Source organism: Neovison vison, chromosome 2, assembly GCF_020171115.1.
Source record: "Neovison vison isolate M4711 chromosome 2, ASM_NN_V1, whole genome shotgun sequence".
NCBI lineage: Eukaryota > Metazoa > Chordata > Mammalia > Carnivora > Mustelidae > Neogale > Neogale vison.
Window position 1 is genome coordinate 185,803,951 of NC_058092.1, and position 16,926 is coordinate 185,820,876.

The following is a 16,926-nucleotide window of genomic DNA, read 5'->3' on the forward strand; positions in this document are numbered from 1 at the left end:
GCCCCCTGAACTCTCCATAGAGGTTTCTATTTATATGCCTACTCTCATTCCCAGAGAGGCCCCAGGCTAACCTGCAGCCAGCCCAGACCCGCAGAGTCCCTACCAGGCCGGCCAGTGCCTCTCGGGGCTCCCTGGGACCTGGTGGCCATGGGCATTCACAGCTCTCCCCACCCCAGCCAGCCAGGCCTCTGCAACTGTCACTCGGCCCTGCCCCCGCCCCACCTCCCCCCGCCGCCACTGCCCTGGTTCTGCCTCTTTGCCCTTTCTGCTTGCTTCTTATTCTCATTTTCATCCTTGTGCCTTTTTTTATTATCCTTTTCTTCCTCTTCCTCTTTCTTCTCTCTGTGATTGCCTGCACCTTTCCTTTGGCAATCTCCACCCTGACCCCTGCTCGCCTGCCCCATCTCGCACCCGTCACTTCCTCCTCTTCCCCAACACACCCCAGATGCTGGTGGGGATCCGGGTGCTAGACATCAATGACAATGACCCAGTGCTGCTGAACCTGCCCATGAACATCACCATCAGTGAGAATAGCCCCGTCTCCAGCTTCGTCGCCCACATCCTGGCCAGTGACGCTGACAGCGGGTGCAACGCACTCCTCACCTTCAACATCACTGCAGGCAACCGAGAGCGGGCCTTCTCCATCAATGCCACGGTAGGGGACCCCCAGATTTCCTTCTGAACCAGAGGACCCAGCCTTAGAGGCTTTATGCTCTGGGCACTGGGCATCTTCAGGCTCAGTTTCTTCCTTGAGTCTCTGTCCTGTGATGGGATGTGGGAGTCTCTGGGTAGCATGGAATCTTGTATTTGCAGCAAAGCCACCTCTGGGGTCCCTGTCACCCCCAAGCCTTGCCATGTGCAGTGAGGGAGCCAGAGCCTCAGTTCCATTTGGTTTATTACCAAGATGTACCAGGAAGTCCTCATTGTCCTCTTGGAGTCTTAGCCGCTTCCAGCCCCATGAGGTTCTCAGAGGACCTACCCCTTGCAGACAGCAAGACCCGGCCATTGGTGGACCACTCTTGCCCTGTCAAGACCCCGCCAGCCCATGATGGCCTTCTAGACCGTATCTGTAGCAATGAAGGGAGAGAATTCACAGCTACTCCTGGAGCTACAGGTGAAACAGTTGGGCATCTGTGGACCAGAGCCCAGAATAGGGGCCAGGTCACTGCTCAGCTCACCAGCCCTCCGCCTCCCAGACAGGGGTCATCACCGTGAACCGGCCACTGGACCGCGAGCGGATCCCGGAGTATAAGCTGACCATTTCCGTGAAGGACAACCCTGAGAACCCACGCATAGCCAGGAGGGTGAGGCCAGAGGACATGGGGGAGCAGGGCTGCATGCTGGAGGCGGCAGGCAGCATGCCTGGGGGTTAGAGGCACAGGCATCCAAGGGAACCAGTGCCGGGTTCAAATCCCAGTTCTACCTGTCATTGGATGAATGGCTTTGACAAGAAGCGGATTTCTCTCCTATCCCATTTTCCTTCTCTTCTGCAAAATGAAGAACCTCCCCTGCCCCCAAAGTGCTGGAAAGGACTAGAAGGAGCCACTATCTATACGGTCATCACCTGGCATGTGGCAAACACTCAACACCAGCTGTCCTCTTTGGTCCCCAAACCACTGATACTTGGGCACACACCACCCATCACTGGCCCCTTGCTCGCCTGTCCCATCTCGCACCCCTTGCTTCCTCCTCTTCCCCAACATGCCCCCGATACTGCTGGGGATTCCGGTGCGGGACATCAATGACAAACCTCGTGCTGCTGAACTTGCCCTTAAACAGCAGCATGGAGTGGGGGGTCAGGAAACTGGAAGGCTAGAGACACACAGACAGACACACACACACACACACACACACACACACACCGCTGCTAGCTCTCCCTGTGGGTCTGGATCTGCTCAGCTCTGTAACAGAGATAGCATCCAGGGCTACGGAGAGGTTCTAAGACAAGAACCCAACTGTGGTTTCTGAAAGGTACAAGGTACAGCACTGGGGGAGAGTTTGGTTGGGCCCGGACTGGGGTATCAGGCAGGCCTACAGAGTCTAAAAACCAACAGTCATCTTCCTGCCTGAAGTCCTTTCTTCAGGTGATGGGACATGATTAAATGCTGGTCATGTCCATCCTGTTCACTTCACAATACCTCTGGGAAAGGAGTTAGGATTCCCATTCCTACAATACCTCTGGGAAAGGAGTTAGGATTCTCAGAAAACTGAGTCCAGATAGGGGAAATGATTTGCCCAAGGCCCCACGGCAGGGCCTTGAACCCCAATCTCTGGACCCTGAGTGTGGGCTTTTTAATCCTCTACCTCTGCACCCTGGCCCCCCACTTTCCAGCCCTCCTCCCCACTGGAGCGTTTTGCTAGAACATGGTCTACAACTTAACCCTCCCTTGTGCCTCCCTCAGGATTTTGACTTGCTGCTGATCTTTCTGGCAGACGAGAATGACAACCATCCCCTCTTTACTGAGAGCACCTACCAGGCGGAGGTGATGGAGAACTCTCCCGCTGGTAGGTGCCAGACCCACCCGGGAGTCCCTGCTGCTGGGGTGCCCCCTGGGCCCCGGATGCCTGAGGGCCTCCCTTGTGCTTGATAGGGGCCCTGCTGAAGCCTGGCTGGGGAGGCAGCCTCACCGAGTGGCTGACCAGAGACCCAGCAGGTGCAGAGGGGTATGGAGGGGAGGAAGGGGCACCACTCTTGAGGGGCTGGTGGGCCCTGGGTCACCGCACCTCTTGGGGGCCAACCAAAGAGGCCATAGGTCTACTTGGAAAAGACGGCTGTGGTCATTGGTCCCCAAAGTGTTCTGAAAGCCACCCCATTACCCCCTCAAGAGGGACAGTTAAGGCCTGAAGACTACCCAGGAAGGGGGTAAGCTCACCGCTCCCTGTTCCCTCACCCCAGGAGCACAGGGCATCCTAGAGGCTTCAGAAGCTCAGGGAACACACATAAACAGAGGAGAGGGGCCAAGGGGCCCCAGGGAAGCCAGCCTAGCCCCTTCCCTACACCAGCACACTGACCGGCCTCACTGTCTTCAGAGGAACAGAATCTCCTTTTTGCTGTGCCTCTGGGGAGGCCCCCTCACCCTTCCTCCAGCCGCCCCAGCAGCTCAAATTCTGACTCAGAAAGATATGAGCTACAATGCTTCTTGTCTCCGGCTGGGTGCTCTCCACTCTCTTAGTCCCTCCTGTGTATACGCTCACACACGTACGTGATGGCACGGGCCCGCATGAGACAGAGGTGTGCAGAGACACACACAGAAATGCGGGGAGGGGCCTACACAGTACACTCCATGTGCAAACGTGCCCACTAGCAGCAGCAGATAGAGGCACAAGCAGGGGGATCCCCAACCTGCCAGCACTCCTGTGTGCGTGACCGTGACCGTGACCATGACCGTGACCGTGACCGTGACCGTGACCGTGCAGTCCCACACACAGGCAGGGGCTGGGTATTCCTAACCGGGTGCAGCCAGACCTCTGTAAAGAGCATCTGGAACCCGTGTGGACAGCCTGGGCTGGTCGTGCATAGCTAGACAGGGCCCACACGCTCAGGGAGCCCCAACCCTCCCATGGAGTGACCCTCAAAGGCTGCTGGGAAGGCAGGCGCACTCCCGGCGCCCCGAGGGGCTTGCTCACCGCTGTTGTGTTTTCTCCCCAGCAGGGCTTTGAGGCTGCTCCCCAGGCATCTGCGTCAGTCTGCCAAGGCTGCCGCAGCCTGGCCCAGGGCTCCCCCACCCCGTCCACCTCACCTCCCTCCCTCTCATCCATTGTCAGCCATGGCTCACCGGGGCCAGGGTGGGGGAGGGGTGGGTGGGGGCCAGCTTGGCCCCACAGTGACCCCTCTCCCCCTGGCCCAGGGACCCCCCTCACGGTGCTCAACGGGCCCATTCTGGCCCTGGACGCGGACCTGGACGTCTACGCCGTGGTGACCTACAAGCTGCTGGGCTCCCAGAGTGGCCTCTTCGACATAGACAACAGCTCGGGTGAGGCCTCTGTGCCGTCCCAGCGCTCCCAGCCCGGCACCAGGGCTTCCCGCTGGGGTGGCAGTGGCCATCCACCAGACCCAGGGCCTCCCTCCTTGGCACTAAATCCAGGCCCTCCAGGGGGACCCCACTCCTCACAAGCCCCACTTTGCAGCTGGACTAAGCCCTGTGGGGCAGAGGAGGAGCCCGCAGGAGGCTCAGAGCCAAACCAAGGGACCTGCTGGTGCATAAGCTCTCAGCCTAGGCAGTGAACCCCCAAATCCACTCCCTCCATCTGCCCGTGCCCAGGGGAAGAGGCTCAGGGCCCTAGCCCACCAGAAGTGGCCAAAGGTCTGTCCTCAGACCACGTCCAAAGTTCCCCAGAGACTGTGTCTCATCAGTCTGGTCCTGGATAGGAGGCCAGCTTGGTGACCGGAGACAACAGGGAGGGGTATGCTGGCGAGCAGGCCAGTGCTCCTCCCTGGGTCCCTCATCCTAGGCAAGACTCTGGAGCACTGCAGAGGGTACCCGGGAAGAGGATAATTGCAGGAGACTGGCCACTGGGGGCCTTCCCTGAACACTGTTTGTTGAGCCTTTGGGGAAGAAAGTCACTATGTTGTCTTTCTTGCTCCTCTTTCGTCTTTTTTCCCCTTTCACTCCCCTGTCTCTCTCTCTCTATCCCATCCTGGCTGGCTCTTGCTCCATCTCCCCACTGTACCCCTTTTCCTTTGTGTCTCCCCGGCTGGCGGTGCTGGGTGCCAGGCGTGGTGACAGTGAGGTCAGGTGTCATCATTGACCGGGAGGCCTTCTCACCCCCGGTCCTGGAGCTGCTCCTGCTGGCTGAGGACATTGGGCTGCTCAATGGCACAGCCGACCTGCTGGTCACCATCCTGGATGACAATGACAACTGGCCCACGTTCAGCCCTCCCGCCCTCACAGTCCACCTGCTAGAAAACTGCCCGCCAGGTAAGCAGGCCCCAGGCCCCAGCCCCTGGTCCCCGGCCCCCGGCAGAAGCTGCTTGCTGGTCCACGGGGATTGGAACCTCACAGGGTAGAGGCAGAATTCACCCAGCAGGGAGAAACAAGGGCAGTAGGGCAACGGGAGACAGCACTGGAGAGGGAGTCAGAAAAATCAGGTGACCCTCACCTCCATGCTCTGATCCACAGTGTTTGTCTGGAAAATGAGATTATTAAGAAATGTTCCATCTACGTCCCTAGAGGGAAGGACTTTTTTTTTTTTTTTAAGATTTTATTTATTTATTTGAAAGAGAGAGGTCACAAGGAGGCAGAGAGGCAGGTTGAGAGAGAGAAGGGGAAGCAGACTCCCCTCTCCCAGGCAGAGAGCCTGATGCCGGTCGATCCCAGGACCCTGAGATCATGACCTGAGCTGAAAGTAGAGGCTTAACCCACTGAGCCACCCAGGCACCTGGGAAGGACGGTTTTAAAGTCAAAATCAGATGAATGTGATTCCCATCAACATCAACTATGACTTGGAGGGTATATTTGATTCTAAAGGTCAGCTGGAAGAGCAAAAACACTTTGAGATGGAAGTATAAATAAGGCAGCATTGCCTTACCAGATACGATAGCATGTTACAGAACTGCAGGGTTTACAGACCATAAGATCTGAGCACAAGACTCTGGGACAAAGTTAACCCAGAAACAGATACTGGAAAAGTAATGAAAGTAGTATCGTGTGAGTAAGCAAACAGTCAAGGGGCCTGGCCGGTTCAGTCAGTGGAGCGCGGACGCTTGTTTTTGGGCTTGTGAGTCTGAGCCCCACATTAGGCATGGAGATTACTTAAAATCTTTTTCTTTTTTTTAACGGAAACAATGAAATCAGTTTTGAAAACTCATTACTTAATGTGCAAAATATCTATTCTTATCTGGTGCAGATTGTCACCCCATATCAGGTACCAAAATGAAACCTATAGAGGGTCTAGAGAAAATACAAAAGAATGGAAACATTTACAAACAAAAGAAGAAACTTTAGTTGAATTATTTCTTTGAATTCTAATAAAGAGGTTCTAAGCATATGAGAAAGAGAACCCAAAAAAGGAAAAGTTTTGGTGCATACTAAGTCAAATTTCTTTTTTTTTTTTTAAGATTTTATTTGTATATTTGACACAGAGACACAACGAGAGAGGGAACACAAGCAGGGGAAATGGGAGAGAGAGAAGCAGGCTTCCCGCCGAGCAGGGAGCCTGATGTGGGGCTCAACCCCAGGACCCTGGGATCATGATCTGAGCCGAAGGCAGATATTTAATGAATGAACCACTTAGGCACCCCCCTAAGTCATATTTCTTTACACCAAACAATAGCAACTGATAAACTGAGAAAAAGATATCTGTCACCAGTTATCATAATTACATAATTTGCATAAATTGAAAGATAAGTGGGCAAAAGTCAAAAGCAGACAATATGCAGAAGAGATTACTAATCGTTAAATTATTAAAGATTTTTCAGTCTCTCAAATAGTCCCAAAATGTGAAACAAAATGAGAGTTATCTACAAAGCATCAAACATATAAATTTTATAAAAAGATAACCACAGGCAAGACTGGCATGATGGGACCCTTGGGAACCACCAACAAATGCATCCCAGTCTAAGGTTTTCGGAAGAGACCACTGTGCTCAGCCACTCCCCATTCCCACTCCCACAGGATTCTCAGTCCTTCAGGTCACAGCCATGGACAGGGACAGTGGCCTCAACGGGGAGCTGATCTACCGAATAGAAGCCGGGGCCCAGGACCGCTTCCTCATCCACCCAGTCACTGGAGTCATCCGTGTCGCCAATGCCACCATCGACAGGGAGGAGCAGGAATCCTACAGGCTGGTGGTGGTGGCCACCGACAGGGGCACCGTCCCTCTCTCGGGCACAGCTCTCATCACCATCCTTATCGACGACATCAATGACTCCCGCCCCGAGTTCCTCAACCCTATCCAGACGGTGAGCGTGCTGGAGTCGGCCGAGCCAGGCACCGTCATCGCCAACGTCACCGCCATTGACCGTGACCTCAACCCAAAGCTAGAGTACCACATCATCGGCATTGTGGCCAAGGACGACACTGACCGCCTGGTTCCCGACCAGGAGGATGCCTTTGCTGTGAATATCAACACAGGTACAAGGGCTGGCTCCCCTCCCACCCCGCTCCTGCCTCCCTGCCCCAGTCTCCTTGCCCTCTGCTTTCTTCCTGATCCTTCTTTCTGTTCCTCCCCTTCCCTCGGCTGCTCCTCCTCCTGCTCTCTTCCCCCACACCCAGCATCACAGTGCTCCCTCTCTTGTCCCTCTCTTCCCTGGCTCCTTCCCTCTCTCCTCCTGCTGCTCCTCGTGTCAGCTCGATCTCTCCTTCAGACGGCCTCCCTCTGCCCGTGTTCCACAAGAACACCCACCTCATCCACTCCTGCCAGAACTAAATATTGTAAAGCTTTCCTGTCTGTAATTGTCTAGGAAGACGGTAGCTTGTTTTTCTATGTCTCTCTTTAATAACCAGGTCGTTGGACGCTTTCTTTATACATATGCTAGTCATTTAAGTCATCTGGAAATTTTATGTATGCCCTTGAGGATTTGCTTATGTGAGCACAAAAGAAACAACTGTGGCTTATCTTTCATGATCTGTGCAGCTTATTGCAAGGTTGATGGTTCTACCTTTTCCCCAAAAGTTTCATGTTTTTGCTACTCCAGGGAGTTAAGAAGGGGATGGGGACCCCTACAGGTCTCCTCCTTGATTGGCCCAGAAGAATGAGAGAAAAACTAAGACGGCTATGACAAAATTCTGAAAATCATTGTTATTCAGAAAAATGCATAGTAAAGTAGCAATGAGATATCAATTTTCTATATGTAATTCGCAGCTATTAAGATGCGAGACAGTACTGAGTACTGGTGACAATGTGGGGACGTCAGAACGCTCATACACTACAGTAAGAGATTAGACTGCTTCCACCATCCAGACAGCAATATAGCACAAAGGACATTCATACCCCATCCTTCCACAGTTCTTCTCCTGAGTGTATGTCCCAAGGACATTCTCAGGTCAGTAACGGGACTGTATGCTACGTTACCTGCCATGTTATTGGTGGTGGGTGTTGGAGGCCACCCGGGCATCCATCCCTAGCAGATTGGAGAGTAAGGCATGGCGGGCGTATGCCATGAATACCATGCAGCAGTCAGAAGCAATAGACCAGATTCACAGAGAAATGTGGGTAGACTTTAGGAATAAGTACTTACTGAAAGTAAGAATGAGACGAATCTGAAATATATAGAAGTAGAAGAAAAAGAAGAAAAGGAGAAGGGAGGGGGAGGGGGAGGAAGAGGGAAGAGAAAGGAGAAGGAGAAGAAGAAATAAGAAATAGAAGGAATAAGAAATACGTATATATCACAATCCCATTTTGTGTAAATGTAAAATACACACACCAGAAACAGTACATCGTTTCCAGGAATACTTCCAAATGAGAAATACTCTTCAGTCCATTACAGTGCTTGACCGAGGGGAGAAGAGGGGAGAGGAGTATGGGAATAAAAGGGAACAGACACATAAAACCAAAGTGATACTAATGACCACAGGGAGCAGTAAGCCTTTGGATCTAGAGTATTATTTACTCAATAAGCATCTGAGGCCCAGAGGAAGAAAGAAGACAGGAAAACCAGGAACACTGGAAGAATGTAGATGGCTTGGCCATGGCCCGAGTGCGCAGAATTCCTGCCGCAGTAGCTGGTCAGGACCATGGAAAGCTGCTCTGTGCCCCGCCACACTTGATGCTCTACTGATTCCTCTACCACTTTCCTCTTCTCTGTTTTCCCTCCCTCCAACTGACTCTCTTCTCTCCATTTTTCTTTCCAGTGTCTTTTCTGCCCCCTCTTCCTCATGTTTTCTCTACCTCCCTTGCTTAGCTTTCCTCCCCTTTCTTCTTTCCAGAGCCTCAGCTCCCTGAGTGCTCCTATCCAATGGGGTTCCCACTTGCTCCCCTGGCTTCCTACCCACCCCCTTCCCTTCCACTCCCTTCCCTCTCAAACCTCCTGCCCTGGTCTGCTCTGCACCCTACCGTCCCCCACGCCCTGCTCTGCTCCATCCCCTCTGCACCCTGAACTAACTGATGTTAACCCTCTTCTCTCTTCCTCCTGGCTGGCAGGCCTGCAGGTTTGAGCTCTGTTTCTCTGTCACTTCCCACCTCATCTCTGCTTCACCCCATCGCCTTCCTCCATACCACACCCCTACCACCCTTCCTGTCCTGTGGGGCCCAGGCCAAGGCCGTGGCCCAGCCTTTGCAGACTGAATGCAGCCACCCTCTCCCCATCCTCGCTCCCCAACCTCGGGGACGGGGAGCGAGAGTAGGAAGAGGAGGAGGAGGAGGAGGCAGCGGCCCAGGGTAAGTGACCGCCCCTTGGCTGGGGACCAAGGAAGACAGAAGCCCAGCAGGGGATCTGCCAAGGGGGTAGGGAACCCCAGAGGCCACACTGCCTGAGAGGAAGCTGGAGAAAGAAAGTTTCACCTAGGGGTCAGGCCACCAGGCCCTCCAACAGAGCCAACCCTGAGATTGGCCAACTAGGTCTGCCCAGTTCAAGCCCAAGCCACTCGAGAGTTCCTCTGTGATTCGGGGGCTGGCAGAGGGAGTGGGGGCAGGAAAAAAGGAGACAGCTTGCCAGTCTTAACACAGGACGGTGCTCCTTTCCCACAGTCAAGCCCTGTTATGTCCCACGTAATCAAGACAAAGAGCTAGGCCTGACTATCCGGCCTGTCTCACCACGGTCCTTTCCAGAGAACACCCTCAGGCATTTCTAGCTGCCTTGACCTTTTAAACTCAGTCTCCCTAGAATACAAGCATTGCTGAAATTGCAATAAAATGAACACAGCATAAAATTTACCACAGTAGCCCTATTTAAGCGTACGGTTCAGTAGTGTCAGTATACGCACGTTGTAGAATGTAAGCATTCTGGAAACAAGCAATGACGTGGCACTGTGTGTCAAGCACCGTTCTAAACCCTTCACCAATGTAAACTCATTTTATGGTTATAATCCTCAAAATAGCTCTGTGCAGTAGATACTGTAATTATCCTCATTTTATAAATGAGGAAATAGGTGCAGAGATATTAAATAATTTCCCCAAGTTCCCCTGGCTAGTAAGCAGGGAGTGAGGGGAAAAATGTGGTGTCCCCAGCGTGCAGGTGGCTGTGGTCTCATCCCAGCCCAAGATGTCACTGCCAAGTCCCTATTCTGCTGGGGATCATTGCTCTTGGTGTGGTTTGGGGGAGCTAGACAGGAGAACCCCTGGGAGGCCCAGATGTTATGGAGTTCCCCTCAGACTGAACCTAGTCTGGTCTACAGGGTCCGTAATGGTGAAGTCTCCGCTCAACCGGGAGCTGGTTGCCACCTATGAGGTCACTCTCTCAGTGATTGACAATGCCAGTGACCTACCAGAGCGTTCTGTCAGCGTGCCAAATGGTAAGGCTCCCCCAGGCACCTGCCACAGGCTACTCTGAGCCCATCAGGGCAGGGGCAGCAGCTGGGAACATGCACAGGCCTGGCCCCAGGGAGGGGGCAGCAGGACCTGCTCCCCACAGGGGCTGACAATTGTCAGGTTACACAAAGGGTATGAAGGGTGGCCGCCACAGGGAGCCTCAGGGTGGCCCCACGTTCCAGTTTTGAGAGCTCAATGGTGGGGGATCCAAAGCCCAGAACTGTGTGTGGTCTTGAACCCAAAGGCTCAGAGTGAAAAGGAGGCTCAATAGAGACTGGGTAGGCACTAAGAAATCGACCAGGCAACAGAGACTCCGGCCAGAGCCCCATCGTCAGAGTCAGTGAGGAGGGTGTGGTGGGCACATGTGACAGGAACCTCAGAACATATAGCCCAGAGGAAGGAAAGCGCGAGGAAACGTGAGTGTCCGTGGAGGCCAAGACACCACTGTAGAGGGTGCAGGCACCAGAGCAGAGAGGGGCACCGGCCACCGCCCTGTCCGCAGCCTGAGGCATGACCAGGAGGAGCTGCTGAAGGAGTGGATTTTGTGTGGGCAGAACAGGAAGCGGGAGGATGGAGTGATGGGGTGCCTCAAGTCACCTCTGGCCTCGAGGGCACGGACAGCTCCTGGGATGGGGAGATAGGCCTGGAGATATTGGCTGCTTATCTTTACAGGCCAGAGGCCCAAGTTTTCAGGAAGGAAGAGCAGACCCAGTCACTGCCTACATGTTGCCTGCTTAGAGGGCAAGGCCCTGGGTAGGTTACCTCGAGGGGACACCTCAGACAGGAAGTAGAAGGACAGGGTTGAAGACCCTAAGGGTCTTCGACCCTTAGACCATCACAGCCCTACCTCATTGGATGGGTTGGAAAACTGAGGCACAGTTAGGCCCGGGGTCCGCTGAGGTCACTTAGCCAGTTGGTGGAAACCAAACTCCTTTCCCCATGGAAGAGCCAGCCACCAGACCAGGGGAAAGGGTCACGTGTCACCACACAAAGGCTGGGTAGAGCTTCAGGGAGTCCCAGAAGGGCAGTGAAAGGCCACAACCCTGTCTGGGCTTGACCGACACTTAGCAAGGCCAGGCCTAGCCACACTGGTGTCCCTCATATCATCTTCACCCCTGCCTCTGCTCCAGCCAAGCTGACAGTCAACATCCTGGATGTCAATGACAACACGCCCCAGTTCAAGCCCTTCGGGATCACCTGCTACACGGAGCGGGTTCTGGAGGGGGCCACCCCAGGAACCACGCTCATCGCTGTAGCTGCTGTGGACCCGGACAAGGGCCTCAATGGGCTGATCACGTACATGCTGCTGGACCTGATGCCCCCAGGCTATGTCCAGCTGGAGGACTCCTCCGCAGGTGGGTGGGAAGTCTTCCAGAAGAGGGTTGGGGGACATGCGCCTGCTCAGCCTCCACAGGGGACCCTGGCCCATTGTCGCCCTCCAGTGGGGGCCTCACCCTAGTCCCTCAGTGGGCTGGGCCAGATCCAGTATGGCCAGCATTCCCATCACTCCCAGATGCCCAAACTATAGGAAAGGAGAGTACCTAGTCCCAGGTGGTGTAGAGGCCCCTTCTGAGGTCTGCTGGACCCATTGGATACTCCACCAGTGCCTCTGCCACCTGGGCTTCCACTAGGAGTCTCACTTGGGGAGCGAGAAGGCCAAGAGAAGAAGCTTTCAGAGGAGGTCCTGGGCTAGTCGGTACCCATCCCTTCCACTTGTGAAAACCTTTCTCACCCCTCCCGTGAGGGGAACAGCCGGATACCAGTTACCGTGAGGCCTCTGGCCGGCCTGCCCCTAGTTGGGGCTGCTGGGCCACCTCCTTCTTCCAGGGACCACCCCTGCCCCTCAGAGTTCCAGATCCTTCTCTTTATACTTTGGAGAGCTTCCATGAGTGAGGAGCGGCCACACGGGCAGTGGGTGCCTCTCTTTCTTAGGGAAAGTCATTGCTAACCAGACAGTGGACTATGAGGAAGTGCAGTGGCTCAACTTCACCGTGAAGGCCTCGGACAATGGGTCTCCGCCCCGTGCCGCTGAGATCCCCGTCTACCTGGAGATCGTGGACATCAATGACAACAACCCCGTCTTTGACCAGTCTTCCTACCAGGTGGGCAGCCAGGCAGCAGGTTGGGTCAGGACCCGTGCCCAGGTCCTGGGCCCTTTGGGCAGCTTCCACCCCCACACGGCCGTCCTCTGCACCCCGCGGGTGTGACTGCCCCATGAGCGGCTTGGTGCCCCTGGCTGTGTACCTGGTGAGTTCTCAGGGCAGGGGCATAGACGCTAGGCCTGACCCGAGCCCGCTCTCTCTCCCTGTCCGCTGGGCTCCAGGAAGCGGTCTTCGAGGATGTGCCCGTGGGCACGGTCATCCTGACTGTCACTGCCACAGATGCCGACTCGGGCAACTTTGCCCTCATTGAGTACAGCCTCGGGGATGGAGAGGGCAAGTTTGCCATCAACCCTACCACGGTAAGCAGGCACACCGGGCGCTGGGAAGAGCCCGGGCAGAGGCTGAGAAGCCGCCACAAATATCACATCATCCCAGCTTCTGGGTCCAGCCATCGGGACGTCTGTGGTCTCAGAGGCTTTTTCACCAAGTCAGCAGGCCCGGCACAAGTCCCAGACATCCGGCAGACTGTGGCCTTTCTGTCCCTGTGGCCACAGTCTTTTGAAACTAGCCTTTGTGGGACAAAAAAAAATTCTGAGCTGTGTCCCCACCAGACTAGAAAACTTGACTCGAGTCCAGGAGACTGCTTTTGGAAACCATTAAAAGAGAGGTAGAGGAAGCTCTGCAGAAAGTGGGCACAGCGTTTGAGCTCCTACTGTATACATGGCCCTGTATCAGTGTTGGATGGGGGTGGGGGAAGGGAAGACACCTCCCATGGGTGCCTCCCCTATGCTGTGGGAGAGCAGAAACTCAAGAGAAAGGATGGGTGATGATTTAAATGACTGTGACTTGGTTCAAAGCTGGTATTTTAGCACAGGGAGAGACCACTGCAGCCTGGGGGTGGCTGGTCAGGCAGGACCTTCCCCAGGGACAGGGCCAGAACTGGACTTTCCCTCCTACTGACTCTCGCAGCCCAGACCCCTCTGCGCTCAGCCCGGTCAGCCAGATTCTGTCCTCTGTGCGAATATCAGTCATGCTCCCGGCCTGGCACTGTGAACAGCAAATATTTACAGAGGACTGCTCTATACCGGGCCAGGTAGCCAGCTCCAGCGCGGCCCGTCCATCCCATCTCCAGGTGGAGCGGAGTCGTGGGGCCCGCAGAGCCACTAGAACCCGAGCTCCGTGGGGCGGGGGCTGTTGTCTCTTCTGTTCAGTGCCGCGTCTCCAGAGCCTAGAACAATGTCTGGTGTAGACTGAGTGCTCAGTATCTACCAGTCGGATTGATGAAGGAACTGATTCCACCCTCCCCCTCCTAGGGTGACATCTATGTGCTGTCTCCTCTGGACCGGGAGAAGAAGGATCACTATATTCTGACGGCCTTGGCCAAAGACAACCCCGGGGATATAGCCAGCAATCGTCGAGAAAATTCAGTGCAGGTAAGTAAGGGCCACTGGGCCGGACCAGAGACTCTAAGGACTGGAATTGTGGAGGCAGAAGGCAAAACCTTTACTTTAGAGGATGCTGCAGGGTGGGAGCAGGGCCTCCTGGGCCCTCGGGAGACGTGGTGGCCGCAGCCGACAGCAGGAGCTTAGTTGGGTGAGCCAAAAAGGAGGTTGCTTAGGGAGATGGGGACTTTCCAAGAGAACTTTCTTGGGCCCCACCCTGCGAAGACAGCATTTAAACACACCCTAGTGTAACCCAAGCCTGGGGCTCCACATGTCCCACCCCCACAGTGTCCCCCGAAAGAAACAGCCCAGCAACCAAACGTAATTGTGACACAATTATCTTTATGTCTCTTAAAGAACTTTAATGGGGCATCCAGCCCCGTTCCCATTCCAGCTCTAGCTTCAACACAGTCGCCCTGAGGCCCGTCTTCTAAGCTCTTTCCTCACTTCTGTCCAAAGTCCCAGGCCTTGCTTTCTCCTTCCTTCTTCCCCCGTTCCTGCCTTCTCCACTCCTGTCTTTCTGTACGCAGTTCTGCCATTTCTCCCCACCATAGCCTAAGCCTCCAAGGAGAACTCTCCTGGAGGGTGGGGGCTGGTGAGCAGTTGGGGCGGGGGCAGGAGCACTCACACACCGGGATCCCGTCCCTGTCACACTGCTGCGCTGGGAAGAGCACGGCACTGGGAGTCAGAGGACGACCGCACTAGTGGAGCACTGTGCATGTGGCCTGTAACCTCTCCGAGCCTCGAGCTTCGGCTGTCCACTCTGCAGGGGGTGGGAGGCAGCGGCAGCCAATATGACACCTCCGGCCCCAGGCAGCGGTGTCAGGGCGACGGGGAGTTGGAAGGTGGTTGGTGCACATGGCAGAGTTCTTAAAATCACTGCTGTGAGCGGCTCTCGGGGGACACAGGTCAGGCAGAGCCTCAGCAGTCAGGGGAGAGACGGCCTCTGGCCTGGGGTGTCCAGGGGGCCCGCCCTGGGCTGTGGGGTCCGCGAAGGGAGCCCATCCCAAGCCGGATTCCCAAGCCGGACAAGAGGGAACTTTGGGGAGTGGAGGACTCACAATCCCGCATTACAATCGAGAGAGCAGACGCAGACATAGGGGTCACAGTGAGAAGGAGCAAAGGACGGAGTGGGAGGGGGTGGGGCAGACTCCCTGCCTCAGGACGTGGACACCGACACGTGGTCACCACAGGCCTAGCTGCACAGCGGTTCCTGAAGCCAGGCGCTGTGCGTCATGGGTGGGCCTGAGAGAGGAGATACTACTGTCCCCAGTGTACAGCTCAGGAGGAGGCTTGGGGAAAGGGGGATTGTACAAATTGAGGTCGGACTCCAGTAGCAGGCACCCTCTGCCCTGGCTTGCTCCCATGTGACTGGATCGCCTGGAGCAGCCCCTCTGTATGCTCCTGACCTTTGACCCCACATCCCCTCTCCGCCAACAGGTGGTGATCCAGGTGCTGGATGTCAACGACTGCCGCCCACAGTTCTCCAAGCCCCAGTTCAGCACAAGCGTGTACGAGAACGAGCCGGCAGGCACCTCGGTCATCACCATGATGGCCACCGACCAGGACGAGGGCCCCAATGGGGAGCTGGCCTACTCACTCGAGGGCCCTGGCGTGGGTAAGTAGCCCACTCCCCACCTGTGAAGCCTTGCTCGTGGGAGGAGCGGGTGGTCATGTGTGCAGCCCCAGGTCAGAAGGAGGAAGAGGAGGAGGGACGGGAAGGAGGGACGTCTCAGCCAGAGCCGGACCCCGCGGCTCTCTCGTCCTGCCTGCCAGAGGCCTTCCACGTGGACATGGACTCGGGTCTGGTGACGACAAAGCGGCCACTGCAGTCCTACGAGAGGTTCAACCTGACGGTGGTGGCCACGGATGGGGGAGAGCCCCCGCTCTGGGGCACCACCATGCTCCTGGTGGAGGTCATCGACGTCAATGACAACCGCCCCATCTTTGTGCGCCCGCCGAACGGCACTGTCCTCCACATCAGAGAGGTACCGCTGGCCCCGGGCCCCCTGCCCAGTCACACCTGGAAGAGTGAAAGGCCCCCACTGGGAAGGTGGGGGAACTGAAGCCAGCAAGCGAGACCTATTTGCTCAGTGTCACACAGAGCAGTCCTGAAGAGTGGGGAGTAGTGTGAGCTGCCAGCACAAGGCCCTGGGCCCAAGTCTGACTGTTGCTACTGTGACCTTGAGAAAGAGACTTCTCAGAGTGGTTTCTCATCCGCAAAACAGGACTCAGAGTAGTAGATGCCCTCCTCGCTCTTGCTCTTAGAGGTCTGCCAAGAAAGGCAGCCTCCCCGGACACCCACTTCCCCCATATTTGTGTCTCAAAATAACATACATGTTCCTTCCGTCTGTCTGCTGTTCCTGCTGATACCAGGCCTAGGAACTGGGGTTGGGCATCCAAATAAGAAACAAGGGGGAAGTGACTGACTCTAGAATTCCCCAATCTTTCTTTCATCCTTTGTTCTAAATTGCCTCGTGAAGGCAGGGGGCACTCTTTTATTCCCTGCCCCGTCCCTCCTTCCTCTCAGCACCCAGGCCCCATCTGCTCAGTGCTGTTCTACTCAGGGGATCTCCCACTTGTTCTCCGTTCCCTGAACTTCAGCATGCCTCCGCCTCTCAGAACATCAGCATCAGGTCCTTGTCACTCTGCCCCCTCTTTGAGGTCCCACAGGAGACATATCCCCTGGGGCCGAGCACCGGGAAACGACGCTATGCTCATACCTGTTGAGTTGCTTTTTCCAGTGCCCACGGCAGTGAGGGAGTGGTCGTCTTTGTGCGGCCCACTGAGGAGCTCAGAGCAGCCCTCCCTGCAAGGACTCAGTGACCCTGCAGGGACTCTGCACAGACCTTGTCCCCCACCCCTCACTTTCCATTTTCCTGCCAACCTTTTCTTATTCTTTACCCCCCCCTTTTTTTTTAACTTGTTCTCTTGTTATAATGTATACACTTACAGACTTTTGTAAGTGACCTCAA

General features: G+C 55.4%; 1 protein-coding gene across 9 annotated transcripts in view; it reads left to right on the forward strand.

Moving 5' to 3' along the window:
- Positions 1-16,926, forward strand: part of CDH23 (cadherin related 23) — a 355,087-nt gene that overhangs the window by 328,854 nt on the left and 9,307 nt on the right. For 8 of the 9 annotated variants that reach the window (XM_044239712.1, XM_044239715.1, XM_044239714.1 and 5 more), the window contains 13 exons: positions 446-655; positions 1,197-1,304; positions 2,403-2,505; positions 3,849-3,974; positions 4,716-4,919; positions 6,615-7,073; positions 10,275-10,391; positions 11,538-11,762; positions 12,340-12,509; positions 12,731-12,868; positions 13,823-13,942; positions 15,392-15,569; positions 15,728-15,939. In XM_044239712.1, the coding sequence (XP_044095647.1) occupies positions 446-655; positions 1,197-1,304; positions 2,403-2,505; positions 3,849-3,974; positions 4,716-4,919; positions 6,615-7,073; positions 10,275-10,391; positions 11,538-11,762; positions 12,340-12,509; positions 12,731-12,868; positions 13,823-13,942; positions 15,392-15,569; positions 15,728-15,939 (2,370 nt within the window). Of the gene's footprint in view, positions 1-445; positions 656-1,196; positions 1,305-2,402; positions 2,506-3,848; positions 3,975-4,715; positions 4,920-6,614; positions 7,074-9,312; positions 9,319-10,274; positions 10,392-11,537; positions 11,763-12,339; positions 12,510-12,730; positions 12,869-13,822; positions 13,943-15,391; positions 15,570-15,727; positions 15,940-16,926 lie in introns of those variants that run through there. The other variant, XM_044239721.1, reaches the window with a different exon arrangement.